The 9,580-nt window shown below is 59.3% G+C and overlaps 2 protein-coding genes and 1 long non-coding RNA gene across 3 annotated transcripts; 2 read left to right on the plus strand and 1 right to left on the minus strand.

The window, feature by feature from the left end:
• Positions 1-165: 165 nt before the first annotated feature.
• On the minus strand, positions 166-4,235 carry BYSL (bystin like). Its single transcript, XM_058855836.1, has 7 exons — positions 3,888-4,235; positions 3,650-3,806; positions 3,221-3,359; positions 2,960-3,093; positions 2,696-2,856; positions 2,409-2,511; positions 166-861 (listed from the first exon to the last, which is right to left on the minus strand). The coding sequence occupies exons 1-7, from the start codon at positions 4,150-4,152 to the stop codon at positions 513-515; spliced, it is 1,308 nt and encodes a 435-aa protein (XP_058711819.1). The 5' UTR covers positions 4,153-4,235; the 3' UTR covers positions 166-512.
• MED20 (mediator complex subunit 20) lies at positions 4,192-8,272 on the plus strand. Its single transcript, XM_058855840.1, has 4 exons — positions 4,192-4,297; positions 4,982-5,133; positions 5,906-6,159; positions 7,681-8,272. The coding sequence occupies exons 1-4, from the start codon at positions 4,284-4,286 to the stop codon at positions 7,894-7,896; spliced, it is 636 nt and encodes a 211-aa protein (XP_058711823.1). The 5' UTR covers positions 4,192-4,283; the 3' UTR covers positions 7,897-8,272.
• LOC131587705 (uncharacterized) lies at positions 6,166-7,493 on the plus strand. Its single transcript, XR_009279411.1, has 3 exons — positions 6,166-7,104; positions 7,157-7,322; positions 7,375-7,493. It is a non-coding gene; the product is annotated as an uncharacterized LOC131587705 (long non-coding RNA).
• Positions 8,273-9,580: the final 1,308 nt, after the last annotated feature.

The following is a 9,580-nucleotide window of genomic DNA, read 5'->3' on the forward strand; positions in this document are numbered from 1 at the left end:
GCCGTGGCCCAAAGCTGCAAGGCAAAGGCCTGGCAGTGGCAGCAGGTCCCAGGGAAGTGCAGCCTCCTGGGAAAGTCCCCCCTGGGCTTTGCAGCAGAGGTGGCACTTGGGCACAGTGGCAGGAGCAGGCCAGGCAGGTGCCCTCATGGCCAGGTGAGGATGGTGGCACTGCAGCTTCAGGAGTTAAACCCTGAGGGGCTTTGAGTGTTTGGGAAAACCCCTGGACAAGGAGCTCCAGAAGCTGGTGGGGACAGGGACAGGCTGGGACTAAGCTGGGCAGACCCAGCCCTGAGTGGCTGACACAGCTCTGGTTTTATTTCCGAGTACAGGGACAAGCCAAAGTGTCCCAGTGCTGGTGGCACCGGGCTCCTGGGTGGGACAGGGGCTGCACAGGGCGCTCGGTGCAGCTCTGCAGGCACAGTCTGTTCCCAGTGAGTGATCCAGGAAGGATGCTCCTAATCCAGGATCCCAGCAGCGTCCCAAGGGCAGGCCAGGCTCCAGCATTTCCCTGCTCATTCCATGGCCACTGGCTGCTCCCCTTCCACGTCCCTCGTCTTGGAGTTCATCAGCTCCCGGCGGATCTCTGGCGAGATCTGCGGGTGGCTGTGGAACTTGAGCAGCTCCAGCAGGGCCTCCTTCTGCTCCGAGGACAGGTCCTCCTTGTAGCGCTGGGCCAAGGCCAGGAAGCTCTGGTGCCACAGCACGGGCAGGAGCCGCTGGTCCGTGCGGAAGGCGAGGAAGTGGAAGACCAGGGCATCGAGCACGCGGAAGGGCAGCGCGTACTTCTTGTCGATGAGCAGGCGCAGGAAGATGCTGTTGGCACCGCTGTACTGCATCTCAGCCAGCTTCAGCAGCACCGCGCTGCGGGACGGGGACAGCTCAGGGGACAGGGCCATGGGGACACAGAGAGGACAGGGGACAGGAGACAGGGCCACGGGGACACAGAGAGGACAGGGGACAGGGACACAGGGACACAGAGAGGACAGGGGACAGGGCCATGGGGACACAGGTGAGGGGGCAGGGACATGGGGACACAGGAGAGGTGAGGGGACAGGGCCACGGGGACACAGAAAGGAACAGGGGACAGGGGACAGGGCCACGGGGACACAGAGAGGTGAGGGGACAGGGCCACGGGGACACAGAGAGGACAGGGGACAGGGGACAGGGCCACGAGGACACAGAGAGGACAGGGGACAGGGCCATGGTGACACAGGTGAGGGGGCAGCGACATGGGGACACAGGAGAGGTGAGGAGACAGGGCCACGGGGACACAGAGAGGTGAGGGGACAGGGCCACGGGGTCGCATAGAGGTCAGGGGATAGGGGACAGGGCCATGGGGTCACATAGAGGTCAGGGGACAGGGCCACGGGGACACAGAGAGGTCAGGGGACAGGGCCACGGGGTCGCATAGAGGTCAGGGGATAGGGGACAGGGCCATGGGGTCACATAGAGGTCAGGGGATAGGGCCACGGGGACACAGAGAGGACAGGGGACAGGGGACAGGGCCACGGGGACACAGAGAGGTCAGGGGACAGGGGACAGGGCCACAGGGACACAGAGAGGTGAGGGGACAGGGGACAGGGCCACGGGGACACAGAGAGGTCAGGGGATAGGGCCACGGGGACACAGGTGAGGGGGCAGGGACATGGGGACACAGGAGAGGTGAGGGGACAGGGCCACGGGGACACAGAGAGGTCCGGGGACAGGGCCATGGGGACACAGAGAGGTCAGGGGACAGGGCCATGGGGTCACATAGAGGTCAGGGGACAGGGCCACGGGGACACAGGTGAGGGGGCAGGGACATCGGGACACAGGAGAGGTGAGGGGACAGGGCCACGGGGACACAGAGAGGACAGGGGACAGGGCCACGGGGACACAGGAGAGGTCAGGGGACAGGGACAAGGGGACACAGGTGAGGGGGCAGGGACAAGGGGACACAGGAGAGGTGAGGGGTCATGGCATGAAGCCACAGGGACACAGGAGGGGGTTTGGGGCCAAGGGACAGAGCCATGGGGACACAGAAGGGGGTGAGGGGCCAGGGGAGCCAGGCTGGAGCCACGGGGACCGAGGGACAGGCATGGCAGTCTCAGGGTCAGGGGACAGAGCCATGGGGACAGAAGAACGGGCACAAGGTCAGGGGGTGCTGGGTTGAAGTCATGGGGACCAAGGAATGGACATGAGAGGGACCAGGCTACAGCCACAGTGAACAAGGATGGAGGGGCAACCAGACTGGAGCCATGGAGCACCAGGCATTCAGGCACAAAGCTGAGCCTTGAATCTCAACCCCAGAGGGAGCTGAGCAACCCCTCACCATCTCCCAGGGGCTGGAGAAGCTGAGGAATGGATCCAAGGCACTTCCCAGGGTCCCTGGAGGAGAAGTTGCTCCCCCCAGCCCCTCAGGGCCTCACCTGGAGTGCAGGACGGGGATGGAGCACTTGGTGAGGATGCTGCCGATGATGATGGCCTCCCTGAGCGTGCACGTGCCGGACTCACACAGCGGGATGAGGATCCCTGGGAATGGGGACAGTCAGGCACCGACCACCTTCATCCACATCCCATCCTCCCTGGGGCTCAGCCCCTTCTCCCCAAGCCCAGGAAATCATCACTCTCGCAGCAGCAGCTGGAGGGTCCCTGCCATGCAACAGCCCCCCAGGTACCCAGCCAAGCCCCAGAGGGGACCCTGCAGGACCCCTACCCTTGAACCAGGCTGCTGGCTTGAACAGAGCCTTCTTCAGAGCCATGTACAGGTGGAAGTTGAGCCGCTTGTACTCGGCGATGTCGTCCCGGATCCGCGGCAGCAGCACCAGGTTGTAGAACCGCTGGGCCATCCTCTCCTTCAGGTTGGAGGAAAATATCCTGGCAACAGCAAAGCATGAAGGGATGGATGAGGAAAGGAGGCCAAACAGGGGGAAAAAAACCCCAAAAATCCCATGGCAGAGGGTCCCTGAGGTGACCTTACCTGGTGGCCTGGTACATGGCAGCAGCTGTCCACGTCTCTGGCTCAGTGATGTAGAGGATCTGCTCCCAGTTGGACAAGGCAGGAATGATTTTAAACGCCTTGGGGAGCTTCCCACTCCTGTACTTGGACAGCACCTTCAAAGACAGGGAGGGACACGGGCCAGGACGTGAGAGGGGGCAGTGACAGCAGGGACACGAATGCGTTGTCCCCTCCCTCAGCACCTCAGGGTGGTGGCTGCGGGTTGGGCTGCTCCAGCCTCACCTCCCTGACACCCCTGTAGACCTCCAGGACACGGGGGTCGAGCTGGGGCATGGGGCAGCCTGAGAGCTCCGACAGCGCCGTCTCCACCTCCGTCTGCTTCTCCGTGATCTTCTCCATAATGATATCGGCCAGGGTGCGCCTGCAGCCGGCACAGGACACGGTCACTGGGGGACCAGGGAGGGGACAGGGGCGAGTCGGGGGCTGACAAGGGACGGGGGCGAGCTGGGATCTGTGCAGGGCCGACACGGGACCAGGGGGAGAATCGGGGGTCGCCGGGGGATGACACGATGGGGCTGAATTGCGGGTTGATGTGGGACAGGGATTGAGTCAGGGGCTGAGACAGGACATGGGGTGAGTCGGGGGTCGCACGGGGCCGACACTGGACAGGGCTCAGTCGGGGTCCCTGCCTCGGTGCAGCCCCCTCCTCACCTCAGCGGCGGGTTCTTGTTCATGAACATCTCGATGGCTTTCTCGTCCTCAGGGTCCACCTCCACCTCCCCGCCGTAATCCCCGCCCCGTCCCGCGGCCGCCGCCGCCTTCTCCAGCGAGGGCCATTCCTCATCATCCTCCGAGTCCGAGCCGGGGCCTGCGGGGAGCGGCGCTGCCTTAGCCCGGGGCCGAGCACGCTCGGGGGTCCCGGAGCGTGCCAGGGGTTACCGGGGCTCACCGAGAACCGCGCTGCGCTGCCGGGGGGCTGCGGGCGCTCCGGGGCCGTGCTCGGCCTCCAGCTCCTCCTGTTGCCGCCGTGCCTGCTCCAGGATGCGCCGGGACAGCCGCGCGTCCACGAACCCGTCCCCGCCGCCATCCCCGTCCTGCTCCTCCGGGGCCCCGCGCTTCGCCCGCGCCCGCGGAGCCGCGTCCTGCAGGATCTGCTCGGCCAAGGGCAGCGCCGGGGCCGCGCCGGAGCCCCGCGCCCGCCGGGCCTTGGGCATCGCGCCGGAACCGGGGAAACACCGGCTCCGGACCGGGGAGACACGTGGGGCCTGTCCCCGCCTTTTCCGGGGCGGCTCCGCCTCTTCCCGGTGCCTCCGGTCCCGCCCGTTCCGGTGGTGGCACCGGCACCATGGGGGTCACCTGGTGAGAGCGGGGGGCTCCGGGACGGGCTCCGGGACGGGGGGGACGGCACCGGGAGCGGCTCCTGGAGTGGGGGGCGGCACTGGGATGGGCTCCTGGAATGAGGGGGGGACCCGGGAGGGCTTTGGGTGCGGAGCAGCCCCGGGGACACGGGAGAGGTTCCGGATGGAGGGTGCGGAGCAGCCCCGGGGGAGAGTGTCCGGATGGAGGGTGCGGAGCAGCCCCGGGGGAGAGTGTCCGGATGGAGGGTGCGGAGCAGCCCCGGGGACACAGGGAGAGTGTCCGGATGGAGGGTGCGGAGCAGCCCCGGGGAGAGTGTCTGGATGGAGGGTGCGGAGCAGCCCCGGGGACACGGGGAGAGGTTCCGGATGGAGGGTGCGGAGCAGCCCCGGGGACACGGGGAGAGTGTCCGGATGGAGGGTGCGGAGCAGCCCCGGGGACACGGGGAGAGGTTCCGGATGGAGGGTGCGGAGCAGCCCCGGGGACACGGGGAGAGGTTCCGGATGGAGGGTGCGGAGCAGCCCCGGGGACACGGGGAGAGTGTCCGGATGGAGGATGCGGAGCAGCCCCGGTGACACGGGGAGAGTGTCCGGATGGAGAGTGCGGAGCAGCCCCGGGGACACGGGCAGGGCCGGGGGGCGGGCGGCGGTGCCCCGGTGGGTCCGTGAGCCCCGGGCCGTGTCGCAGCGTGTCGCAGGTGCCGGTGGCCGAGGGTAAGAGCGTGCAGCAGACCGTGGAGCTGCTGGCCCGGCGGCTGGAGGCGCTGGGCGCGGACAAGCAGGGGACGTTCGGCGTGGACTGCGAGACCTATCACACCGCGGCCGCCCTCGGCACACAGGGTCAGCAGGGCCGGGGGGCAACGGGGCCAGCCCTTCTCCATGCTCCTCTTTCCCTTTTCCTTCCTGTGCTTTTCCTCTTTTTTCTTTTCTCCCCCTTCTCCTTCCCCACCTGGCCTGGAGGTGTGGAGGAGGCTCCTGGATCTGATGCTGGTTGATGTGGTTGAGGGGTTACAGTGGTAGCACTGGGCTGAGGGTTGGACTGGCTGATCTTGAAGGTCTCTTCCAACTTTCATTAGTCTATGATTCTACAGTTCCTTCTTCCCTTTCTCCTTTTCCCTTTTCCTTTCCCCTCTTCTTGTCCTTTCTTCCTGTTCCTTTTCCCTTTCCCTTCATCTTCCTCCCCTTGGGTGCCCACATCCCTTTCAAGCACTGATTTATGTGATGTTCACCACACTGCACTGAGCCCCTGCAGCCCCAGCTCTGCTCAGCCATTGCTCCCGGCCAGACCCATTGGAATCTTCCAGAGCAGCATTTTCCTGCTTTTTTGGCAGCTGGAGCTTGGAGGAGAGGCAGAGCCCAGCTCCCTCCATGCCCGTGGGAGGTGGGTGTTCCTGGGGTTCTCCTGTCACCTCCCCTCGAGCCATGCTGGTGTTTTATCCTGTTCCTGCCGAGGATTTCTTTCTCCCCATGAATCTCCAGAAAGAAATCCAAGCTCTTCCCTGAATGGATACCACAATAAACACGTGAGGATCTGGAATTACAGGCAGGAGGAGGAGCTGCTTAAAGGCAGGAATATTGGTTTTCCAGCCCTGCTCCCTCGCTGTCGTTCCAGGGCAGACAGGGAAGCTGATGTACGTCATGCACAACACCGAGTACCCCCTGAGCTGCTTCGCCCTCTTCGAGAACGGGCCCTGCCTGGTGGCCGATGCCAACTTCGACACCCTCATGGTGAAGCTCAAGGGCTTCTTCCAGAACGCCAAGGCCAACAAGATCGAGAGCCGCGGCACCCGCTACCAGTACTGCGACTTCCTGGTGAAGCTGGGCACGGTCACCATGGGCCCCAGCGCCAGGGGCATATCTGTGGAGGTGAGAGCCATTTCAGAAGGGTGGGGAATGCATGGATAGGTGGGGAAATTCCATGGGAGAAGCTGGAGAAGGTAGGTTTAGGTGTGATCTAATTGAGAGTGTCTGATGTGAGCCAACAGGGAAGATGGAGGGAGATGTTTTATTTATAAGGGCCTGGAGTGTCAGGAAAAGTGGGAATGGCTTCACACTGCTAGAGGGCAGGGACAGATGGGATATTGTGAAGAAATTCTTCCCTGTGAGGGTGGGAAAGCCATGGAATAAATTTCCCAGAGAAGCTGTGGCTGTCCCTGGATCCCTGGAAGTGTCCAAGGCTGGGTTGGACACTGGGGCTTGGAGCAGCCTGGGACAGTGGGAGGTGTCCCTGCCCTGGATGAGCTTTAAGGTCCTGTCCCCAAACCATTCCATGATCCTGTAATTCCCTGTCTGTCCCTGTCTGTGTCCCAGTCATGTTGCTAGGGCAGGAGGCAGGGTTGGATCTCCTCTCCCAAGGTTTAATCCAGGCAGGTGCTCTGGGGCTGTCCCTGCACAGGGAATCCCTGCAGGAATGCCATCCAGATAAAAAGCTGATTAAATTCCAGCTGCACAACACGAGCACCATCCCTCAGGATGGCCAAGGGGATAAAACAACCTTTCCAGTGCTAATTCCCTACTGATTTGGGCCTTGCTGTCCTTCCCTTTGCATTTTACCTTCCCTTCCCTTTGGAAAGAGTCCTCTTGCATGTTCCCAACATGTCCTGTCTCATTTATATTTACCCATCTTTGTTAGATGGTGAATATTTTGGGGTGTTTCCATGAAAAGCCTTCCCTGCAGGAAGGCTCCAGGGCTGTGGGATGTGTTCCCAGGTGGAATACTACCCCTTCCACCAGCTCCAGGGCTGTGGGATGTGTTCCCAGATGGAATTTTGCCCCTGCTGTCACCTCCAGGGCTCTGGGATGTGTTCCCAGGTGGAATTTTGCCCCTGCTGTCACCTCCAGGGGCTCTGGGGTGTGTTCCCAGGTGGAATACTGTCCTTCCTGCCAGCTCCAGGGGTCTGGGGTATATTCCCATGTGTAATTCTGCCCCTGCCACCAGTTCCAAGGCTGTTCCCCAGACGGAATAGTGCCCCTGCCAGCTCCAGGGCTGCTTCCCAGGCGGAATAGTGCCCAGCTCTATGTGTTCCCAGGTGGAATTCTGCCCCTATCAGCAGCTCTGTGGTGTTTGAGGTGTGTTCCCAGGTGGAATTCTGCCCCTGCCACCAGCTCCAGAGCTGTGGGATGTGTTCCCAGGTGGAATACTGCCCCTGCCACCAGCTCCAGGGCTGTGGGATGTGTTCCCAGGTGGAATACTGTCCCTGCCACCAGCTCCAGGGCTGTGGGATGTGTTCCCAGGTGGAATACTGTCCCTGCCACCAGCTCCAGGGCTGTGGGATGTGTTCCCAGGTGGAATACTGCCCCTGCCACCAGCTCCAGGGCTGTGGGATGTGTTCCCAGGTGGAATACTGCCCCTGCCACCAGCTCCAGGGCTGTGGGATGTGTTCCCAGGTGGAATACTGTCCCTGTGTGATTGCCAACGACTGCTGGAACCTGCTGATGGAGTTCATGCAGAGCTTCATGGGCAGCCACACGCCCGGGATCCCGTCGGTGTTCGGCTCCAAGCACGACAGCGCCTACAGCCCCGGGGACACCATGGTGCAGTACATGGAGCTCTTCAACAAGATCCGCAAGCAGCAGCAGGTGCCCGTGGCTGGAATCAGGTGAACAGAATTCCCTGGAGCTCCTGGACTGGATCAGGAATCCCTCCAGAGTGTAGCACAGGAGGCAGCCCCAGGATTTTTTCCCTGCTTGATTTTTCCCATTTCTATGTTTTCCGATGCCATGTGTAATTCTGGGTGTCCTCCATGGTTTGGGATTATTGGATCCGTGGTTCTTTGGACAGTGTTTCGTGCAGGGAATCACTGTTTATCCACAGGGAAAAGAGAAATTCCAGCCAAAAGCAAGGGCAGAGCTTCTGTGACTACAGCTACAGGAGAAATCTCTTAAATTTATATTTTTTTATGTGCTCATTGGTGTTTTGTTGTATTTCATGCCAATAAAACACTGGATTTTGGGAGGAGGAGTTGTCCCTGCACAGTGAGGGTTGTGCTGGTTTGTGTTGTTTATTTACAGACTCTTCCCTTGGATCTGCTTCAGGAGCTTTATGCCCCCAAAGCAAACATTTCCCTGTGAAAAAAAAAATCCAGGATTTCTTGCATATTCCCGTTCCTGGCACATTCTTACCTTGCCTTCATCCTCTGTAGCTGATGGGAATGTCAAAATCTGCTGGCTCTCTATGAAGGCTCTGGATAAATTAAAAAATAAAATGAATGAGCCTGGCAGGAGCTTTTTCGGTCACTGAGAGAATTCCAGCAGCTTTATCCCATTGTTTTTAAGATAGGTAATAAATATCCTGTCCCTGCACACCGTTTGAGGAATCCTGATGGCTTCAGATTCAATGGAATAAGGAAGGATTTGGGCACTACCAGCCAAAAATTAATTTTAAGACATAATGGTATCTCTTCAATATATTTTTTTCCTTCATATTCCTGGGAAGGCACCAGCATTCCAGAAAAAATATAATTGGTTCCTTGCCCATACGAGTCTGAAGAGCAAAGAAAACAGAAATAATTTATCTTGAACAGGTTTTCTTTCTGAAGCAAAAAGGAAAAAAAACCCAGCTGATTGGTGGCTTGATTTTATAATATGATTTAATCATTCTTACCTGCAAACCTAATCAACTGTTGGAGTGCTCAGAGCTTTTAGTTGTGAGCATTTAATAAATTTAATCAGCACAGGACCCAGAAAGAGCTGGTTCATGAGCTATAAGAAATGGCACAATGTCCCTTAAGTGTGGTAGCATGAGGAATACACTGAATTTTTGCACCTTTTAGCCCCAAGTTCATGACTTGTGTGGAACTGTTCAGTGGTGAAAATTCACCTAGTTCAGCTGGGAAAACTTACGGGAAAAAAACTAGGATTTGTAGGGATGGTTATCCCTGTCCTGTTTCCCATTACAAGCCTTACAGTTAAAAAAAAACCCCAAAACCCTCTTAATGAGCAGATTAGTCACGGTGAATGTTGGTAATGCTTTGTTAATTCCCGAGGCTGCTCCGGAATGGGAGATGTCAAAACTCTGCTCGTGTGCCTAAAAAACATGGAAATGTGTGCTGGGATCCCTGGGGATTGCTGGGGTTTTATTAATACATTGTGCTGTTCCTGGAGCTCCAAAAAGGGAGCCCTGGAGCCACGTTCTGCCTTTCATTAACCCCTTGACGTCAGTGGGTTTCCAGAGACGTGAGGATGAGGAGGATTTAGTCCTTTATGTCCCAGCCAAGCCTGTTGATCGTGGATCCTTTTTTTTTTTTTTTCTCTGCTTCTGCACCTCTCAAAATCTCTGTCAGTGTTG

The sequence above is a fragment of the Poecile atricapillus genome, chromosome 23 (genome assembly GCF_030490865.1).
Source record: "Poecile atricapillus isolate bPoeAtr1 chromosome 23, bPoeAtr1.hap1, whole genome shotgun sequence".
NCBI lineage: Eukaryota > Metazoa > Chordata > Aves > Passeriformes > Paridae > Poecile > Poecile atricapillus.